Source organism: Elephantulus edwardii, unplaced genomic scaffold (genome assembly GCF_000299155.1).
Source record: "Elephantulus edwardii isolate Elephantulus edwardi_28Jun2011 unplaced genomic scaffold, EleEdw1.0 scaffold00026, whole genome shotgun sequence".
NCBI classification, from domain to species: domain Eukaryota; kingdom Metazoa; phylum Chordata; class Mammalia; order Macroscelidea; family Macroscelididae; genus Elephantulus; species Elephantulus edwardii.
This window is the reverse complement of record NW_006399776.1, coordinates 23,404,522-23,427,165: the sequence shown is the minus strand read 5'-3', so window position 1 is coordinate 23,427,165 and position 22,644 is coordinate 23,404,522. Positions and strand designations below refer to the sequence as shown.

Sequence of the window (22,644 nt, the reverse complement as noted above, 5' to 3'; positions counted from 1 at the left end):
TCTGGTTCATTTCACTCAGCCTACTGTTTGTAATGTTCCCAGTTCTGTACAAGATAATAGCATGTATGAGGACGACATTTCTCTTTATAACTGAATAATGTTCCTTGTATGTATAGACCACATTTTACTTGTATTCATTCTTTATTCAGTCATATGATGATAGGCGCTTGAGTTGTGGTTGTCAAATATTTTTAATATCACTTTTAACTACGAATACAGTTAGGCTCAGGAGAACCCAGTCTCGCCTGAGAGAAAACATGAAGAATCAGAGCAAACAAGACAAAGAGCACAGCTCCTTCCCCCAGCCCAAAGTCAGTGTCTTCCCAAGGACGTGTCTTCTCTATAACTCATCCATCTGCTCACCAAATATTTCTTGATAAGGTAGTATATGGCAAGAACCATTTTAAATACTAGGAAGTCAGAAGAGAACAAGCCAGATCCCTGCCTCACAAAGCTTGTTTCAAAAGAAGACAGGTGATAAACAAGGAAATAATATCATTTCTGATAGAAGGTAAGAGCTATGAAGAAAATAAAACTGTGCTAGAGAGTTACTATTGGGAGAGGGAGTACAACTTTAACCTGAGAAGTCAGGAAAACCTTTCTGAGGATGAAGATATGATGGTGAGAGGAGTGTTCTTAGCAAAGGGAGCAGGACATTCAGAGTCCTAGAGGCAGGAAAGAGCTTGGCATATTTGAGGAACAGTAAGGACCATGAATGAAGGAAAGAGTGGAATGAGTGGAAACAGAAGACGTGGACAAGGACCAGCTCATATAAAGTCTGACAGGTTGGCGAGCTCTGGTGGCCTAGTGGCAAGAAGCTACACTGCAAGCCCAGAGGTGTGTGGTTCAAATTCACCAGATGCTCTGCTGAAGAAGGAGGGAGAATCTCCTCCTGTACCAGTCAGATCTGATTTGACGGTACACACATAACAAATAAAGTCCGACAGGTTATGATAGAAAATATGGCATTTCTTCCATATGGGAAGGCTTTAATTGGATTCCAGCATGATCCAGGGGATGAGCATCTCATAAGGGCAGGGGCCATGTCCTTGACATTCTGGTGCTAAATAACACCCATATGGCTGACACAAAAGAGTAAAAATAGTTGGTTTTATCTAACACTTAATGCCTTGTGGAACAGGCACTGTTCTTAGAATTTAAGATTAACTTTTAATCCTCACAATAAACTGATATTATCCTCCCCACTGGACCAATAGGCAACATTACAGTAGAATGGACAAAATATTTAAATTGGGGTTTTTTTATAACTTGCGCAGGGGCCATGCTAATCTTCTCTGTATCGTTCCAATTTTTTAGTATATGTGCTGCCGAAGCGAGCACGAAAATATTTAAATTGTTAACAATTTCATCTTGGTACCAGCAGTCAAGAAATCAAATGACATGTTGCACTGGAAAAATCTACTGTCAAGGACTCCAAAGTGCTAAAGAATAAAGATATCAGTTTAAAGACAAAGATATCCCTGATCCAAACCATGGAGTTTTCAATTACTTCCTATGCATCTAATAGACAATCAATAAGAATGACAAAAGAATCAGTGCCTTTGAGTTTTTGAAGAAAAGTACAGAGTATTCCATGGATGGCCAACAGAACAAATAAATACGTCTCGAGAAAAAGAGTTAGAAAAAGAGAAGACGAACCTTAACAAGATGGATGGATGCAGTGACTGTAAGAATAGGCTCAATTATATCAGAGATGATGAGGATGGCACAAGATAGGACAGGGCTCAGAGCCATTGTTCATAGGATCACTGAGTTGTAGTGGACTCAGCTACACATAACAGCAACAATAATAAATTCCATGGCTATACTCGCTTCTAAATCCAGCTTGAATTTCTGGGAGTCCTCAGAAAATGTACTGTTCTAGCTGGGATGATCTTCAGCATTATTTTGCTTGCATGTGGTATCTATGATGTTGTTTGATAATTTCCATTGGATCACCTTTCTTGGGAATGGGAACAAACATAAACTTCTTCCAGTCAGTAGGCCAAGTAGCTGTCTTCCAAATTTCCTAGCACGGATTGGTAGGTACATTCAGGACTACCTCCATTATTTGAAACATGTAAATTAGTGTCCCATCAATCCTGGGGCCTTATTTTTGCCAATTCCTTCAGTGTTAGCTTAACTTTCTTCTTCCATTACCATTGGCTCTTGATTATATGCTACATTCTGAAATGTTTCAGTGTTGACCTATAATTTCTGGTACAGTGACTATGTGTAATTCTCTCCATCTACTTTATTTCCTGGATCATTCAAGATTTTGGCCATAGCATCTTTCAATATTGAGACTCTAGGCTTAAATTTGGGTTTTAGTTCTCTCAGTTCAAGATGTGCATAACAAGTTCTTCCCTTTTTATTCTCCAATTCCAATTCTCTTACATTCCTGCACATACTTTAAACCAGCTAGAACAGTATAGTGACAGAGAACTGCCAGAAGTTCAAGCTGGGTTTAAAAGAGGCAGTGGCACAAGGGATATCATTGCTGATGTCAGATGGATACTGACTGAAAGCAGAACATACCAGAAGAATGTCTATTTGTGCTTTATTGACTATGTAAAGACATTTGACTATATGAATTATAACAAATTATTGCTAACATTGAGAAAAATGGGAATCCCAAAAGACTTAATTATGCTCATGTGAGTTCTATCCTAACAGATCAAGAGGCTGTTGTCTAAGCAGAGCAAGGGAACACTGTTGTTGTTATTATGTGCAGTGACCTATGAGGTGGATTGATTCAGTGACTGGGGTAATTGGGATGGGAGTGTCAGAGACAGTGTGATTGGGAAAGGACAGAGCAGACTTTAGGCCTGTTGTACATAGGGTCACTATGAGTCGCAAGGGAACACTACATGGTTTAAAATCATGAAAGGAGAGGCAGACCAGAAGGCAAAGATAAAAAAAGAAGAAGAAATCACAAAAGGTGTTCTACCCTCTCTCCATACCTATTCAATCTGTATGGTGAGCAAATAATTTGAGAACCTGCGGAAGAATGTGGCATCATCAGAATCAGAGGAAGACTCATCAGCAACTGACGTTTTGTGGATGACACAATCTTGTTTGCTGAAAGTAAGAAGGACTTGAGATGTTTGCCACAGAAGATCAAAGACTACAGCGTTGAAAAATGGACTACATACATTCGCTTCCTCTCGGAGAAAATGGCAGATGATGCTGGTGCAGCAGGAGGTTGCAGCGGGAGGCTCTGGGGGCCCTGGGATGGGAGCCCTCGGTTTCCTCTGAAGTTTCAGGCAGACCGCGGGTTGGGACCGTGGGAGGGGCCACAGGGCTCCAAGAGGCAAAGCTGAGGACAAGGAGTGGCTCCCCATAATCAAGCTGGGCCATCTTGGTCAATGATAGGAAGATCAAATCCTTGAAGATTTATCTCTTCTCACTGCCCATTAAGGAGTCTGAGATCACTGACTTCTTCCAAGGTATGTCTCTTAAGCACGAGGTCTTGAAAATCTTGCCTGTACATAAGCAAACATGTGCAGGCCAATGGACCATGTTCAAGACATTCATTGCAATTGGAGACTATAATGGCCATCCTGGTTTGGGCACCAAGTGCACCAAGGAGGTAGCCTACTGCCATCTGTGGGGCGATTATCCTGGCCACACTCTCCATTGTCCCTGTGTGGTGTGGCTACAGGAACAAGATTTGAAAGCCTCACACTGTTCCCTGCAAGGTGACTGGGTGCTGTGGCTCTTTGTTGGTGTGTCTGATCCCTGTGCCTGAGCCACTGAAATGATCTTGGCCCCTGTGCCCAAGAAGCTGCTGCTGATGGCTGGAATTGATGACTGCTAACACCTGAGCCAGGGGCTGCACAGCTACCCTGGACAACTTCACCAAGGCCACCTTTGATGCCATCTCCAAGATCTACAGCTACTTGACCACAGACCTCTGGAAAGAGACTGTTCAAGTCTCCCTACCAGGACTTCACTAACCATCTTGTAAGACTCACACCAGAGTCTCTATGAAAAGGACCCAGGCTCCAGCTGTGGCCACCATATGTTGGTTTTTGAGTAACAGAAGAAAGTTAATTAAGTCAGTTTAACAAAAATTGACTATATCTCAATGTCAAGACAACAAAAATTCTTACCATTGTACTGATAATCAGCATCATAACTTTATCTTATTTCGATCCACGATCAACACCCTTGGTAACAGCATTCTGGATATCAGAAGATGTGCTGCATTGGGAGAGTCTGCAGTCAGGGACCTCTCCAAATTACTGAGAAGCAACGACGTCAGTTTGAGAAACAAAAAGGCACCTGATTTAGGCCATGGTCTTCTCAATCACTTGCTATGGATCTGAGGCCTGGACAATGAATAAGGATGAAGAAGAAAAAAGAAAACCGCACAACAAACGGATGCATTTTTGAACTGTGGTGTTAGAGAAGAGTTGTGAATACCCATGGACTGCCAAAAGGACAAACAGGTATGTCTTGGAGAAAGTATACCCAGAGTGCTCTGGAGGCAGAAATGACAAAAAGGTCACATACTTTGGGCATGTTTTTGGAAGAAGCAAGCTATCCCTTAGAGAGGGAAATTATGCTTGGAAAGACGAAAGATTGGCGAAAAAGAGGAAGAACCTCAAACATATGGATTGAGCCTCAATGGCTTAAGTATGGTAGAAATTATAAGGATGGCACAGTAAAGGACAGGGTTCAGGTCTGTTGTCCATAGTGTCTCTATGAATCATCCTTGACTCAACAGCCCCTAACAACAACAACACTATACTCATTTTACAAGCAAAGAACCAGAGGCTCCAAGATATATAACCTGACAAGGTACATAGCTCATGTTGGAACCAGAATGAGAAGCCACACACTCTAATTGCTGTGGGGATCCAGAGGGAAGGACTGGAGAAACCAGGAAAGAATTTGTTAGCACCTGAGGGGGTTTATGTAGCAAAAGCAACAAAAACAAGTCCAGGAAGTACTGGGGTGGAATGAGGAAGACACTAACTGGAGAAGAGCAAGAGTGGGAGAGAAGACTGGAATCCTGACGCAGGAGTTCCTTTCTTTCTACCTCATACACATAGAAAAGGCAGATTCTGAAGCTAAGAGCCCACTCAACTACCTGAGTCTGCAGCCAACCCAAAGTCTTAGCTACCTAATAATCCTGAGTTTTCTCCAACTTTATCTGGAGCCCAGGGCTTTTTTGTCTGCCTTAAATGTCTGTACAAAGGAAAGGTCAGAGACAAAGCTGAAGGATATGGAACAGGCTCCTTCTGTCCTAACAAAGAAACACAAGTGAAGCATTCATGACAGCACAAGTTAGAGCAGAAGCCAAGGTGAAGAGGACAAGTCTTAGAAAAAGATCACTGTGCTAGGTACTTTGCAAATACATTCACTCCTCACCAAAGTAATTGTTACAGACGAGGCCCTGAGACTTAAGATACAACTGGTAAACCAAGATTTACATCTAAATCAGACAGACTCCATTTGCTCCTGGGTACTCTAAAATACTGTTTTCCTGGTTTGCATTCTGATACCTCTCACCAACATTTCCCCAGACACCAAGCAATGGGCAGTGAGCCCTACTGCCCATCTCCAAGGCTACTACTCGCTCTGGACACTCAACAGCTTCTCTCTTGCTTTTTAACCTTTTTCTGGCTTCTACCAATTTCCCTTTGTGTCACAATGTTCTTTGAACAGTTTCTTGCCCACCTCGAACTTGACCCCCATTTTCTTTGGCAGTGTCTAGGCAGAGACTCTCCAGTTACTTCCTAGAAGCTGCTAATCTGTGTACCGGGTAGTCAGCCCCTAACTGCCCCCTACCACACTGTTCCCAGGGTTGGAGTCTAGAGGAGGCTGGAAAACTTTCCTCTCGTCCAATTCAAATCAGGCTGGAGCTGCCGTAAATTTCCATAGTACATTAATGCACTCTGGGTCTGTTGAGGATTCCCAACCCCATAGCTAGTTCTGCACCTCATCTTTAGATCAAGCTCAGAATCAATTTGGTCTATTCCCTAATTCACCTCATAGGCTCCATCCTTCACAGAGGGTTCCTCATAGGTGCCCTGGTTATAGAGTGGTGAACGAGCTAGATTAAGTATTATTGTTTTGTGCCATCGAGTTGCCTGTGACTCATAGTGATCCTACGTATAACAGCTCTGAAGCCTGCCCTGTCCTGAGCCAGTCTCACTGACTCTGACACACCTACCACCTATTAGCCTAGTTATTATATCAGTCTATCTCATCTGGGTTCTTCCTCTCCTGTGCTGTCCCTCCACCCTTCCAATCATGATGTCCTTTTCCAAGGATTGGGCCATCCTGGTCACATGCCCAAAGTAGGTGAAAGGGAGCTTCAAAATCCTAAGCTCCAAAGAGAAACTCGGTTTCACCCTCTCCAAGACAGACTTGTTTGTTTGTGGTCCATGATAAGTTCAAGACTCTTCTCCAGCACCACAATTCAAAGGCATCAATAATTCTTCTGTCATCCTTAGTCATTGTCCAGCTCTCTGAGCAAGTATTTGGATCAGGTGCACCTTAGTCTCTAGACTGACATCAATGTTTAGTACTCTGCAAAGGTCTCTGACAGTAGATTTACCTAATGCAATTTGCCTTTTGATTTCCTGACTGCTGGTGCCAAGAGTGTTGATTGTGGAGCTGAGCAACTGTAACTGTTAACAGCCTCAATCTCTTCTCCATCTATCACAGTGCTGTCAATCAGCCCAATGGTGAGAATCTTTGTCTTCTTGATGTTGTGCTTCAATCCGTATTGAAGACTTTGGTCCTTGATCTTCTGCAGCAAGTGCTTCAGGTCCTCTCCAGTTTTAGCAAACAAGGTTGTATCATCTGCATAACTAAGGTTGTTGATGAGTCTTCCTCCAATCCTGATGCCACATTCCTCCTCATAAAGTCCAGCCTCCCAAATGATCTGTTCTGCATATAGATTGAAAAGCTATGGAGACAGGATGCATCCCTGACACATTCCCTTCCTTATTTTGAACCATGCAGTACTTCCCTGCTCTGTTCTGAGAACTGCTTCCTGGTCCAAGTATAGGTTTTACATAAGCACAATCAAAGGTTCTGGGATTCCCATTCTTCTCAAGGTTAGCCACAATTTGTTGTGATACACACAGTCAAATGCCTTTGCATAGTCCATGAAACACAGATTGACATTCGTCTAGTACTCTTTGCTTTTTGCCATGATCCATCTGACATTAGCAATAATGTCTCTGGTGCCATAGCCTCTTCTAAACCCAGCTTGTATTTCTGATAGTTCTGTCAGTGTACTGTTCCAGTCATTTCTGGATAATCTTCAGTAGGATTTTTCTTGCATGTGATATGAGTGATGTTGTAAGATAATTTCCACACTTTTTTACTAGAATGGGAATAAATATGGATCTCTTCCAGTCAGTTCGCCAGGTAGTTGTCCTCCAGATTTTTTTAAATTTTTTTTTATTTTATTATTTTGTGTGTGTGTGTGTGTGTGTGTGTGTGTGTGTGTGTGTACTGTCAGATTAGATCTGACTGGTACAGGAGGAGATTGTTCCTCCTTCTCCAGCAGAGCATCTGGTAGATTTGAACCGTTCACCTCTGGGATTGCAGTACACCTTCTTGCCACTAGGCCACCAGAGCTCGCCGTCCTCCAGATTTCTTGGTATAACCTGGTGAGCACATCCAGGGCAGTTGAACTATGTCAATTGGTTTCCATCAATTCCTGGGGCTTTCTTTTTTTTCGCCAAGTCCTTCAGAGCAGCCTGAGCTTCCTTCTTCATCAACATTGCCTCTTGATCATATGTTGTTTCTTGAAATTCTTCTGTTTCAGCCAATTCTTTTTGGTACAGTGACTGTAGACACCTTACATCATCTTTTAATACTTCCTGGATCATTCAATATTCTGGTCACAGCATCTTTAAGTATTGTAACTTGAGGCCTGCATTTACTCTTTAGTTCCTTCAGCTTAAGAAATACAGAGCAAGTTCAGCCCTTTTGATTTTCGGACTCCCAGTTCTTTGCACATTTGCTTTGTCTTCCTTTGCTTCCCTTTGAAATCTTCTATTCAGCTCTTCAACTTCTTGGTTTCTTCCCTTTGCTTTGGCTTCTCAGCACTCTAGTGCAATTTTCATAGTCTCTCCTGACGTCTATTTTGGTCTTCTTTCTTTGTAATGACCTTTTGCATTCTTAGTGGATGAAGTAGGAGGAAGCATTTATCCAAGTCCTCAGGCTCATAAAGAGTGTTAGATTTAGAATTCTGATGTTATCGCCTAATGAGGTGTACAGAACTATTGTCTATGTTTGATGTTAATTTGTTAAACGTAAACCAAGCCGACTGTCCCCCACTCCACAGCTGAACTGCCTTCCCCACAGCATTCCCAAGGTTGTCATGGGTCAGTTAGCAGTGCAGTTCTTTCACCACTATGCCATCAAGACTTCTTAAATGCAAACGTAGAAAATATACTACAAGGCTTTCAACTCCGTTTGCCATCTTTTTTAAAGACCAGGAACCTCAGAAATAAAAGTGAGCAGGCTTCCCTCAAGCCATTGATGTATGCCCCAGGAGAAAGAACTAGGAGAGGGAGGTGTCTGGAAAGAAGCAGGCCATCCAAGGACTAATAGGAAGGGCAGAGAGTTGTACAGGATTAAAAGGGCCCTGTTCTTTCAGCTGAAATTTCCTAGGGGACAAAGCCCAGTCTCTTTTTAAAAGAGTTTTGCTCTTCTGTGCCTGTGGTCCCCACTACTATTTCTCCTACTATATTTCCAAGTGAGCCTGGGTGAGGGCAGGGGACAGGCCCAGACTGGCAGAGTATGACAGGCTGCCCAACCGGCCCTCCTGCAGCTCTGGAACCAGCAGCTCAGGCTTCATGTTCTCCTGCCACCGCCAGAATCCATGTCCAGTTCAAGACTTCTCCCCTCGAAACAGGCTGGATAACCTTGTCATCCCTGCAAAGGCAAGCAGCAAGGGAGGGGAGAGGCTCACAGAAGGACCCCAGCAGGCGGAAGGAGCACCCTCCCTCCCACGGAAAGACAGATGTGGGACTAATGAAAGGGAGACAGAGAGACGCGCGGGGCTGGCGGGGAAGGACGGGGGCGTGGCGGGGAGCGGGAAGCTCCCAGGAGAGAGCCGACCGGACCACCGCCAGGCCCGCGACGAAGTCGGGAAGACGACGCAGAGCCGACGGGCCGAGAGGGGGCGTGCTGTTTGGCCCGAGGGTCCGGAGCTGAAACTCAACACCCGCCTTTGGAAGGATCTTCCCCTTTCTCCTCCGCCTCCTCCTTTTCCCCCTCCTTCTTTTTCTTAATCCCAGGACTCAGCCTCTCACCCGAGAGGAGAGGGCCGGTGGGGCAGACGAAGAAAACTGCATTGAGAGGAACCCGGAGCCGGGGAAGGGGAGCGTACGGCGAACAGGGGGTGAGCCTGGGGACCACGCGCGACCCGCGGAGCCTTCGAGGAGAGGGACCTTCTTGGATTTCCTCCCCCTCATCCCGCTGCCGAGTCCACAGGACCCTAGCCATCGCGCCTCCTTCGTCTCCCCGTTGCTGCTGCTTTTGCTTGTGGCCTTTCTCTTCGTTCCCAGAGACACCTGGGAGCTGCCGAGGGGCCCTGCCTGGGGTGCGTGCAGCGTGGGCGGTGGGGCCTGCGCCAGGTGCGGAGGGTGGGAGCTGGCGTGCGCGGTTCTGCGCACGGAGGCCGAGGGTGGGAGGGGGGAAACCGGCCGCTCTGCTGCCTGCACGCCCGCCTTAACTAGCCAGCCCGACCGGCTGCTTCGGGTCGTGCCTGTGTGTAGGGTCGCTGCGGAGCGACAGCCAGGGGACAAGTGCCGTCGTAGCGCCCCAGGCCCCCAGATCTGCAGGGAGCTGGTGTGTGAGTGGGAGCCTGCTGCACCGCCGGGGGTGCGAGTATCGTGGCAGAAAGCAGCCACTTAAGCAACTCAGCCCAACGGGCAAGCTCGAGGAGGCTTTGGCGTCCGCCTTGCCTCCTGATGCTAACTTGGGCGAGTTGGAGAGGAGACAGACATCTCAGTTCTCACTCTTTGCTGCTCTCCCAGCAGGTCTCGCAACAGTGCCTCCAGCTGCCAGGTCCTGGGCACTGGGAGTCCTGTTCTTCAGGCAGCCCAGGTGGGGAGAGTTGATCCCTAAACTCGCTCGCCCTGCCCAACCGCCCCGGCGGCCTCTCCCAGCCTTCGGGGCCACATAGAGCGGCCAGGAGAGGCGTCGAGCCCCAGCCCTGCCTCCTCGCTGACACAGGACCTGGAAGGGACCTTTCAGAAGCCCAGGCAGATCCAGAGAGTGTCTGTGGCCTAAGGCAGACAGACCGGGGGACCTTGCCAGGCCAGTGGCCCCCGGGAGGCCGCGGAGACCGTGCAAAGCGCGCCCCCTTGGATGAGGTCCCGCAGTGACGCCCGCCCGCCCCGCTCCTCCTCTTGCACGTCCAGGCTGCCTCCCGTTTGGGGAGTTTTGTGGCTTTTCTTTCTCCTCCTCCAACTTTGACTCGGGCGCTGCAGCTGGGGCCGCCTCCCCGCCTGGAGTCAGTGAACTATGGTGTGGGGCAGCCGCTGCTGAAGTCAGCGAAAGCCAGCCTGGCCTGGACAGGCCGAGCGGAGGCCGAAGCCATGGCCATAGCCACGTCGGTGAGTCCATCAGTGAGAGGAGGCTGCTCGGCAGGACTGCCACTGCCTGCCATACACTCCTGTCACTTTTATTTCCGCCCTCTCTTTGTCTCACTTCTTGCCCCCTCTCTTCGCCAAGAGGCTACGTCCTCTCTCCTCACTTTTGTTTCTCATCTCTTGCATTCCTTCTGGTTTGGGGTTGCCGTTTTCCCCCTCCCCCTTCCTACACTCTTTTCTCTTCAGAGGCTGTTCCTGTAGCAAGGGGTGGGGGCGAGAGTGGCCGGGGTCCTATCTGCTCTTTTATGGGCGGGAACAGATGGCCACTTGTGGTCGGTGGGGGCTTGTGATTGGGAGGCTGGTTGGGAGGGGGCGGAAAGGAAGTGGTAAATGAAAATTCTCGGGGAAATGAAAGCGATCAAATTAGAGGAAGGATGGAAGAAAAGGAGCAAATAAAGTAAAATTGGAAAATGAGGCAGGGAGAAAGAGAAAATGGAGGGAGAAGGGGAGATGATGTCAGCAGCCTAAGGCCACTTTCTGAGGACTGGTGACAAAGGGAGGAGACAGCTGGCAGAATGGAACAGTGGGAGGAGGCCTCTCAAAGAACACGTGGCTCATATGGCCACCTCCATTAAACCAGCGTTCCCCCTCCACTCAGCTGGGCCCTTGAGAAAGGGGCTAGAGCAGGAGTGGGCCACACCCGTCATCAATCAGTCTCTCAGCAACCCTGCCTTTGTTGTGTCATGACCATTGTTTCCTGCCAATTCTCACTCCTAGTGACTCCGTGTGATAGGGTGGAACTGCCCCATAGACTTTTCTTGGATGTGATCTTCACAGAAGCAGAATGTCAGGTCTTCGGAGGAGCTGTTGAGTTTCCTGTAATTGCAAGTCCCAGAGGTTTAGCTCCATTGGACAGAATTCAAACCTAACCGGGAGGAGCATCATATAGCCCCACCTCTGTGCCTTGTCTCTAGCGGGCTTCCATGCAACTCCCAGGGAAAGTGAGGCAGTCACCTGTGTCGCCTTCTGAGCAGGAACTCTATGAAGATGGACAGGGAAACAGAACCATCTTCCTATAGGTCTGGAGAGGGGCTGCTGCATTCATGTTTGGCTCCTCCGGCACACTTCTCACACACCCCCAAGTTTAATATTTATTATTCAATGTAAATTCCAACTTAACCACTGATGTGATCTCATGCAGTTAGGGAAAAAAACCATCCTGCTTAAGAGGGAAATTGTGGGACTGGTTTCTGGAAGGCCTTCATCCTAAGCAGCTTTATGAAAAGTATTTCATTTAGAAATCAGGACCATCTTTCATCAGTTTGTTGTAATCCGTATCCACCAAGTAGAACTTGTATTAATCATTGGGGACTAGTTTATTCCATTGTTCTGGGTTATTCTTTCTGTCTCAGCTGACATCTGAATTAAATAATGTCATATGCATGACATACAGTGCTTCTCCAGTACCTCTTGCTCCAGTAAACACAAAGATAACAAGCTTGAGTGCTTGTTGAATTGGCTGAGAATCTGGAGGAGCATGTTTGTGGTAGAGCTCTAAGGTTCAGACTACACTTCTTTAGTTGGGTGTGATGATATGAAGATCTTAGCTCAGGGCTTGGAAGAGGTGGGGCACTCTATAATAAAGATGCTGGCTCAGGAGCCAGCTGGTCAACTTTGTAGTCCCAAGAGGTAAACTTTTTCCTTTTCTGAGCAGTGAGCAGACCCCAGGGAGAGAGCTTGATAATCAAACTCACAGAATGCTAATAACAGCTAATATTTATTACATGGCACTGTTCTAAACTTTCTTATGGGTTTTGGAAACATTATATTGCCCACCAGCTCACAACAAACCTGTGGGAAAGAATAGTATTACTATTTCGGATTTACAAAGGAGGAAACTGAGGCTCAGGTGAAGCAATTTGTCTGTAATCATCCACCTGAATAGAGATAGAGCTGGGCTCAAACACAGGTCTGCCTGCCTCTAGAACTGTCCTTAGCCCTTAACTCCCTGGCTAGATTCAAAACACCAATTTGTAACTTACAGTTAGGAAGAACCATGCTGAGCTAACCAGACATTTGTGTCATCAGGTTGACATATTTTCTTTCTGTAGAACAATATCATATAGAAGCCAAAATAGAATCAGAGAATGATTTAATAAGTTTGCAGTTAGGCATGAGGAGGAATTAATTTGTTGTTAAAGACACCAACTCATAAAAGGCTGGACACCCTCTCCAAGGGGAAAACACTTGCTAAGAGCACTCACTAGAAAAGACTTCCTCCTCCTCTGGTTCTAGGAGCCAAATGCCTCCTGGCTGAGGTCTTCAGTGTTTTACCAAGATGGTCAGTATGATAACCTGGTCAGTGGTCCCTAACTACCTGTTCTCTACCACCACCTCTGAGGACTCCCAGGACTGGGGTCTTAACAAGCATAGTCATTGCATTAAGATAATTTGAGGGGAACAGAGGTAATTTAGAGTCTATCAAAGGATCTAATGTAACCTTCATATGGTTACAAGCTCTTGACTTGTGATTGAATTACAGACTCTCCACTCAACTAATTTTTTTTTTAAAAAAAAGGCCAAATGATACATTTATGATTGTGGAGTGGCAGTAAAGAAAGTGGTTGAGAGTGCAGACTCTGGGATTAAACAACCTTGGATCATTGGGCAACATAGTAGAACTCTGTTCCATCCAGTATTCTTTCCATAATGGAAATGGTGATAGCCCTTTCCTCACAAGGTTGTTGTGAGAATTAAAGGAGAAAATTGGTACAAGTATATACACAATGTCTGGACACATGATTATCACTCGATATTTGAGGTGGCATACAGGTTAAAAAGGTATGGAGACAGGCCACATCCCTAGCTTACGCCCTTCCTGATTTTGAACCATGCAGAGCTGCCTTGCTCCTTCTGACGAATGCCTCTTGGTCAAGTATAGGTTTCTCATTAGCACAATCAAGTGTTCTGGGATTCCCATTTTTCTCAGAGTCAGCCACAGTTTGTTATGATCCACACAGTCAAACGCCTTTGCATAATCAATGAAACACAGATATACATTCCTCTGGTTTCATCTAGCTAGGATCCATCTAACATTAGCTACAATATCCCTAGTACCCCGACCCCTTCTAAACCCAGCCTGGACTTCTGGCAGTTCTCTGCTGATGTGCTGTTCCAGTCGTTTTTGGATAATCTTCAGTAGACTCTTGCTTGCATGTGAAATCAATGATACTGTTCTGTAGTTTCCACACTCAGTTGGGTCACCTTTCTTTGGAATGGGAACAGATACAGATCTCTTCCAGTCAGTTGGCCAAGTGGTTGTTCTCCAGATTTCTTGGCACAACTTGGTGAGCATATCCAGGGCAGCATCTCTTAGCTGAAATATCTCAATTGGGATACCATCTATTCCTGGGGCCTTATTTTTTTGCTAGTTCCTTTAAAGCAGCTTGAACTTGACAGAGCAGAGTTTGGGGCTGTTGTACATAGGGTCGCTATAAGTAGCAAGCGACTCAACGGCACATAACAAGAACATTTGAGGTAGCATAATGGTTAAAGCTCTTGCCTGCTAACTAAAAGGCCAGAAATTCAAACCCATCAGGAGCCCACAGAAGAAAAGGTCTGGAGATCTCTTGTAAAGATTACAGCTTAGGAGCCCAATGGGACAGTTCTATTTCTACCCGATAGGTTTTCTAGGAGCTAGAATCTACTCGAGTCACAGAGTAGTAACACCAAGGACTTGTTACTAGTTCCCTCCCACTGCAGTAACATAGATTCCAACTCATAGTGACCCTCCACTGAGTTTTTAAAGTTGTAAATTTTCGCTGGTGAAGATTGTTTATGTTTCCATCTCAGAACAGATTGGTGGATTTGAATAGACAACCTCCCAATTAACAGCACCTCCAGAGTTCCTTAAAAGGTCCCTAGGTTGTGCATTCAGTTTGCCCTAGACTGCTAATCTAAAGGTTGGTGATTTAAACTCATCCAGCAGTTCCACCAAAGACAGACCTGGTGTTTGCTTCTGTCAAGATTACAGCCAAGAAAATCCCATAGGGCAGTTTTAATCTGTAACACATGGTGTTGTCATGCATTGGAATCAACTTGTCAGTAACAAGCAACAACAGAAACATCTGAGACTTATTACCTAAGCATATGGCTCTCAGTGGACTAGAAACCGGCTAATGTCTTTGCTGGTCTGCCAGCCTGCCTCTACGCACACGTTTTTCTCCATGGTAACCTACCTCAGCCTCAAGGACAAAACTATTGCTTCTGGTTTCTTCATTATGCTTAGGCACTCAATCTAGGCTGGACTTGTATCTACTCATCCAGGGTAGAAGATAACCTTTTGTTTGGAGCAGGGTGGGGGTGGGGGTACCAATTAAAGGAAGATAAAGGTGATCCTGCCTCTCACATGCACAAAAAAGCTTTGGAAGAAATTCAGCCCACACATATGAATTGAAGCCTTACTATTCAGGAGCTAGAAATATTTCGGACTTTTGAGAAATGTAGCAGTTCCTCTTTTCACAGAGCTTACAAGCATAAGGGGAGGATTTGGTAATAAAAAAAGTAAATAGACAAAGAGTATATAGGCAAAAGTAAATAGACAAAGAGAATTATGATGGGAACAATGCATGGAGACAGAAAAGAGGCACTGGAGGGAAGGGCAAGCAAAGATCTCTGAGAAAGAGACATTTAAGCTGACCAGAAGAATGGAAAGGGGCCAGGAAGACGATAGTCTTAGGAAGAACATTTTGGGTATGGGGAACAACAAATACAAAGGACCTGAGGCAGGAAAGAGTTTATGGGTTCAAGAAATTGAAAGTAAGAGATAGAATATAGGTGAGGCTAGATATAAGGTGACCTAATGAGAGAAAGGAGTTCAGATTTTTAGCCTGACAAAGCAGGGACCTCTGAAGGGTTCTGAGCAGGGGGTGACATGACCAGATATGTGTGTGAAGACCCCTCCTCATTCCCACCTCACCCACCAGGCCCAGCTGGCCCGGGCACTCTACGACAACACTGCTGAGTCCCCCCAGGAGCTGTCCTTCCGTCGAGGGGACGTTCTACGGGTACTGCAGCGGGAGGGTGCAGGAGGGCTGGACGGCTGGTGCCTCTGTTCCCTGCATGGCCAGCAGGGCATCGTGCCTGCCAACAGAGTGAAGCTCCTTCCCGCCGGCCCAGCACCCAAGCCCAGCACCTCCCAGGGGCCCCCAACAGAGCATGGCAGTAAGGACCAGGAGGTGAGAGCTGGAGAGCTTGAACTCAGCCCTGTGCCTTGCCTCTAGGGCCTGCAGCAAGCTGGGGCAGAATCACCTTAGCTCTTTACTGACTGTGCTATGTGGAGCCTATCAACTCTTCCTGGGGTCTCTTTCCCCATCCGTATGGGGAGGGGGCTGGAAGGCCTGTAAACTCCTTCAAGCCCGACATTATCTGGTTCCATGGCCCTTACTCCTGAACCACTCTCTTATTTTGCTCCCCAGGTGTATGTGGTGCCACCTCCAGCTCGGCCCTGTCCCACCTCGGGACCTCTGTCTGGACCCTGCCCACGCTCCCCTGATGCCATCTATAAGATCCCCAGAGGCAGTGGGACCCAGCTTGCTGCTTCTGGAGATACTTTAGAGGTGAGAACAGGGCTGCCTGGGGAGGGAGACCCTTGTATGTTGGTGAAGAGTAAATGGGAGACACTAGGGTGGTTGATCACCCTTGAGTGCCTAAAGGATAATGAACCCCTCCCTCTCTCCAGGTCTACGACGTGCCACCCACTGCACTCCGGCTTCCCTCCAGTGACCCCTACGACTCCCCTGCCTCCTTTTCACGTCCTCTGGCCCAGGTGGCCGCACAGCCTCCTGGAGAGGATGAAGCTCCCTATGATGTGCCTCTGGCCCCAAAGTCACCAACAGAGCTGGAACTGGATTTAGGGTGGGAGGGGGGCCGGGAACCAGGGCCCCCCCTCTATGCTGCCCCCTCCAACCTAAAACGAGCATCAGCTCTGCTCAATCTGTATGAAGCCCCCGAGGAACTGCTGGCAGAAGGGGAAGGTGGGGATACTGAAGAGGGCATCTATGACGTGCCCCTGCTGGGGCCAGAGGCACCTCCATCCCCAGAACCCCCAGGAGCCTCAGCTTCCAGTGACGTGGACACTCTGGCCCTGGCTTTGGCCAGAAGCCCCCCGACTTCACAAAGACCCCGGCTACCGTCAGCTGAGAGCCTATCCCGACGCCCTCTGCCTGCCCTACCTGTCCCAGAGACCCCCAGCCCTTCTCCAGCTCCCTCTCCTGCCCCAGGCCGAAAGGGCAGTATCCAGGACAGGCCTCTTCCCCCACCCCCACCCCGTCTGTCTGGCTATGGGGGTCCCAAGGCTGAAGAGGATTCAGAGGGCAGACAGGTGGAGAATGATCCTGAGGGACAGCATAATGAGTACGAGGGCATCCCGATGGCTGAGGAGTATGACTACGTCCACCTGAAGGTGAGTCTTCTGGGCCAGCCTCATCTGAAACACCCTGGGACAACCAAAAAGAAAAAGGAGGTCTGAGCCACAGATAGGCCCCCATTCCTCCCTTCCCTCCCTGCTCGGACCACTCTGGGCTCTGGTCTTGGCCACGCCACTTGTACCATTACTGCCCTAACCCCAGCCTCTACCCTGGCACCAGAGCTCTGCACCCTCTGACCAAGAATCCCTAGAAGAAAGGTGACGACTCAGATCACCCAACCTACCTTCCTACCCCTGTGCTGAGCCCTGGATCCCCTCCTGCAGGGCATGGAGAAAGCTCAGGGATCTAAGCCTCTGGATAAGGCCTTCCCAGAGGATCCCGAATTGCCAGAGAGGGAGCAGCCAGAGCAACAGGTAACATGGGTTGGAGGGAGGGAGGAGTGGGGAAAGGAAGGATAGGAATTTGGGAGAGAATTCCTAACCATGGGTGAAGATAGATTAGGATGAGGTTGAAAGGGTACATAGTAGAAAGGAGTTAGATTTCAGTAGGAAGGAGCTGGGACATGGAGAAGGATATCAGGAATTCAGAAAGCTGGGAAAGAATTTGCTGGAGAGGAGTCAGAAACCAGGCAGCCAAGGGAGCCAAGAATATGGGTCAGAGCTGCACCGGGTGACTGAGGCTGCTTCCAACTGTGAATTCCTGGGCTCCTAAGAGACCTGGCTCCTAATCCCAGCTTCACCACTGAGAAGCCAGAGCTATGAAGCCGTAAGTTAATCTCACTAAAAAGTGAGGTGGTTTCCTGAACCCTGTCTAAAATAGTCATAATCACAGTAGCTCCCATTTATCAGGAATTTATCAAGCACTAGACCCTGTGCCTGGCACATTACATGCATCATAGCGATGGTTTGTTGGTTACTAGGACCTGGAGGGAGGAGAAGTCACTGCTTAAGGGGCACTGATGCGTGAGTGTTACATGTGTGATTGAAACATTTGGAAACAGATGGTGGTAATGGTTGTGCAACATGATGAAAGTAATGTCACTAAACTTTGCATGTCAAAAATCTTAAAACAGCAGGTGTTTTCTTATATACAGTTACCACAAAATTGAGGAGAAAACCCCAAATACATAAAAAGCCAAGGATCAACCCCTAGAGTTAATGCCCTGAATTCAGATTTCTAAATTCCCATATTGAAAAAATTAATTTCTGATCTTTAGAGTAAAAGAAGAAAAGGTCATAGTTAATACTCATGGTGCTTAGAGGGTATAAGACACTATGCTAAGCTCTTTCTATATATTATCCTGGGCAATATTCACTGCAGTCTTACGGGGAAGATACACTGCCCTGCTCAGTATACAGTAGCCAATTGCCACGTGTGGCTCTTGAAAGCTCAGAATGGGGCTGGTCTGAATGGAAATTTTCTGTTCCTCTAAAATGTGCACCACATTTTTAAAGACTTATAAAAAAAATTTATATATATGTAAAAAATCAACAGTTTTTCTATTGATCAATTATTGAAATAAGTTTTTTAAAAAATATTTTGGGTTGTCTTAAAGTGCTATCAAGGTGACTAGAACTCCTAGCGACCTTATTAAGGAGATCCGAACCTTGCCCTGCCCAGTCTTCACCATCCCTGACTTGCTCCAGTTGTTACAGTCACTGTGTTGAAGATCATTCTCCATTTCTCACCCTGCCTAGCACAGTAGCTTTTTCCAAGGACTGGTCCCTCCTGACAAGATACCCAAAGTATGGGTTAGATATCATTAAACTTTAATTTCATTTAAGTTCATTTCTCTTACTGTAACTACTTGTTATTGTGTACCATCAAGTCAGAACTGATCCATAGCTGACCCTCCAGCAGGTTTTCCAGAGACAGTAATGGCACAGGAGGAAACTGCTCATCTTACTCCTGCACAGTCGCTAATGAATAAAATTTTTAAATTACATATAAAGTCCATATTATATTTCTGTTGGATAGTACAGTACTAGAATTCCCTTTTAAAGATACAAAAACAGAAAAATTCAGAAACTGATTTAAAGTCAAGTCTGAGGTTATTTGACTCCAGATCTATCTGAAATCAAGTCTGGATGCTTCACAGTCCTCTCTCTGAAAATATAAGTTTCCTTGTGCTTGGCGGTAAGAGCTAAAGGGATTGTACTTGGGAGAAAGGGGAAAGGCAGGGAAACTGGCACCTCCTTCCCTTCCCACTGAGCACCCCTCTCTTCCCTCAGGATACACAGTCCCCAGGGGAATCATTGGTTCTGCCCGCTGGAGACCTACAGCTCCTGCACTTCTATGCTGGACAGTGCCAGAGCCACTACTCAGCGTTGCAGGCAGCAGTGGCAGCCCTGATGGCCAGCACCCAAGCCAATCATCCCCCTCGCCTCTTCGTGCCCCATGGCAAGCGTGTAGTGGTAGCAGCTCACCGCCTAGTGTTTGTTGGTGATACCCTAGACCGGCTGGCAGCCTCAGCCCCACTGCGAGCACAGGTCGGGGTAGCAGGCGCAGCACTGGGCCAGGCTTTGCGTGCCACTGTGCTGGCTGTCAAGGGAGCTGCATTGGGCTACCCTTCCAGCCCTGCAGCCCGAGAGATGGCACAGTGTGTGGCAGAGCTGGTGGGGCGGGCCCTCCAATTCACCACCCTTCTCACCAGCCTAGCCCGCTGAGGGCCACTGGGCACAACTCCTCTCCTCTCTTGCCTGCCATCATTACTCACCAGGCCCTGGTGGCTGGAGGGACTCTGTTTCAAAGACTAAGAGAGGTGAGGATATTTTTTCTCTTACTGCTTCTTCCAGTCATCTCAGCCTCTCACAGAGGCATCTTGTCCTCTGACCTACAGCTTTTTATACGAGCCATTTTGTATATAAGTTATTTATATTTAATATTTTCCCTGCTTTGTCAGGGATAGCCATCTTGCCTTCTGGGGGCAAGGAGACTAGATGCACCTGTTCTCCTGAGTTCTATGTGGGTGTTTCTTGTCCATTTCTTTGCCACCCACCTCCAGAAGCTTAGTTCCACAGAGGATCAGGTGGTAAAAACCTGGTATCACACAGAATCCCTTTCTTGGTTCTTGGCCCCAGACCATCAGCACCTTACTCTTTGTTGAGAGTGAGGGGAAAGGATATTGACTGAATGTGAAAATCTGGGTGTGGCCTCCTCTCCCCTTAGGCAAGAGAAGGCTGGGCCTTAGGAACTGGGTGTGCACTTCAATAAACTCTGCTGTCTGACTCACTGACTCTGCTTTTTTTTGGGGGGGAAACTTGCCACCCCTCAGCTGTATTTGTTCTTTCAACACCAAGAGCATTGTGTCTTTAGAATTTTGAGGAAATTTGTTCTGTTCCTTCAACAGCTGATCATACAACAAATATGAAGTGCCTGGAACAATTCTGAAGTTACGTTGTGACTATACTAGTAAAATTGAGATAAATGTAAGTTAATCCATTAAAATAAGTAAATGACATGAACCTGTGACTGAGTTGACAGTCGTTGGTAATGAACAGAAGCAGAGTAATGTGAAGAGACTAGCTCTATTAGAGAATAAAATGCAGTGAAGGAAACTAAACAGAATCATTGGGAAGTGATAGCTGGTATCACCTTGAACAGGACTGCAGTAAGAGACAAAACAAGTGTTCTAGGTAGGCAAACATTGACTTAGAGCTTGTTCCTCCAAGACTTTATCAAACTATGTTGTTCGAAAGGTATAGAGGAGAGAGTTGGCCACAGCAGAACCTCAAAGGGTGCCGTTTTAGAAAGGTCACCTTACTAAGCTGTCCAGCTTTTCAGTCCAGGACAGTTCTGCCCAGCAGTGCTGCTGGTCAGCTGGGTCCCTTCTCCCTTGCTCTTAGAACTTTGGAGAGGTCCTTGAAAGCAGGTTTTCCCAATGCAACATGTCTTTTTTTATTTCTTGGCGGCAGCTACCATGGGTGTTAACTGTGGATCCAAGTGAAATGAAATTGACAGTTTCAATCTTTTCTCTATCATGATGTTGCCTTTTCATCCAGTGGTGAAAATATTTTCTTGGTGTTTAGATATTGAAGGCTGCTATTTTTTTATTTCTGCAGCAAGTGTTTCAAGTCCTTCACTTTCTGCATGCAAGGTTGTGTCATCAGCTTAATGCAGGTTGCTGATAAGACTTCCTCCAATCAAGATGTCAGATTCTTCATATAATCCAACTTTAATTATTTGCTCAGCACACCAATTGAGTAGTCATGGAAAAATAATACGACCTTAACGCATCCCTTTCTTCATTTTAAACCATTCAGGGTTCCCTTGTTCTGTTCAGACAGCTGCTTCTTGGTCTAGGTATATAGGTTTTGCATGAGCAAAACGAATTTTTCTGGGATTCCTATCCGTCTCAATGTTACCTATAATTTGTTGTGATCTATCCAGTCAAATGCCTTTGCTCTAGTGGTTTAGTGATAAGGAATTATGCTGCCAATACAAAGATACGTGGTTCAAATCCACCAGCTCTGCAGGAGAAAGATGGGCAATATCCTGTGCAATTTACTGCCTCTAACAACCTGCTAGAGGATCCGCTCTGGGTCAGTTCTGACTCAGTGATACAGAACAACAGCATAACAACAAAGTACAAGTAAACATCTTTCTGGTACACTTTGTTTTCAGCCAAGATCCATCTGGCATCAGCAATTAGACAGTAAAATTTTAATTAGAAGAGAAAAGTTTCCCCTAATTTGGAAATTTTCTGGACTAAACCCACTGCTGTTGAGTTAATTCCAACTCATAGAGACCCTCTACTGCATTTCCAAGGCTGTAAATCTTAATGGACAGGAACTATCTCCTCGCTCCCACCGAGCAGCTGGTGGGTTCAAACAGCTGACCTTTCAGTTAGCACCCCAACACTTAAACATCTAGGCCATTAGAGCTCCTTAGAATTTCCGTTAAGTTGGAAATGTTCTGAATATATTAAATGCGTAATTTGGTAGAGAAGCACAAGAATGGATTCTTTAGAAACTAACAGCATTCCTTTCCAGCTTACCTGGTGTTAGAGAATAAAGAGCCTGTCAGGTATCAAGCTCCTTCAAGAAATGTGTCTGTGCCTCTGTGTATATACATGGAGGATCTTGTTTAAAATGTGGATTCTGATGGGTCGGTATGGCCTGTGATTCTACATTACTAGCAGATAATATAGATACTGTTGGTCTGTGGACTAAAATTCAACTAGTAATTCTAGGAGTTAGAGACACTTTGTCTGAAACAAAGATGTTTGAGCCAATAACTGAAGGATGAGAACTTGACTACGGGGTTAGGAATTCTTTTAGATAAAAGGAACAATTTGTGCAAGACTCCTGTGGCATTGGAAAAACAGAGAAAACCAGTGTGACTAGAATGCAGAGTTGGGGAAGAAACAGGAGAGATGGAACTTCAGAAAACACACAGACCAGGCATGCAGGATGGTATATGAAGTGTCTAGAATACAGATAGTTACCTTGATGGTGAGGAGATACCATTGAAAGCTATAAAACAAGAAAGAGATAAGCGCTTCAAGAATTTAGATCCTCCCAGAAGAGCTGTGGGTGAGCATTAACATTACTGGTAAGTATATTCGTTTTCTCCTGGACACAAGAGCCTACTATTTGGTCCTAAAAGCTTTCTGAGGTCCCAACTCTTCTCACTATTTCTTA

At 46.3% G+C, this 22,644-nt stretch overlaps 1 protein-coding gene across 1 annotated transcript; it reads left to right on the top strand.

Moving 5' to 3' along the window:
* The first annotated feature begins 10,580 nt into the window (after positions 1-10,580).
* On the top strand, positions 10,581-19,668 carry EFS (embryonal Fyn-associated substrate). The gene is made up of 6 exons (XM_006883307.1): positions 10,581-10,598; positions 15,560-15,811; positions 16,052-16,192; positions 16,315-17,037; positions 17,326-17,415; positions 19,234-19,668. Exons 1-6 carry the CDS (start codon positions 10,581-10,583, stop codon positions 19,666-19,668), a joined length of 1,659 nt encoding a protein of 552 aa, XP_006883369.1.
* The last annotated feature ends 2,976 nt before the right edge of the window (positions 19,669-22,644 follow it).

Excerpts from the sequence above, each read along its gene's own strand:
- EFS (XM_006883307.1), top strand. Across the intron at positions 15,812-16,051 it reads ATGGCAGTAAGGACCAGGAG|GTGTATGTGGTGCCACCTCC; the intron begins GTGAGAGCTGGA and ends TTTGCTCCCCAG. Across the intron at positions 17,416-19,233 it reads GGGAGCAGCCAGAGCAACAG|GATACACAGTCCCCAGGGGA; the intron begins GTAACATGGGTT and ends CTCTTCCCTCAG.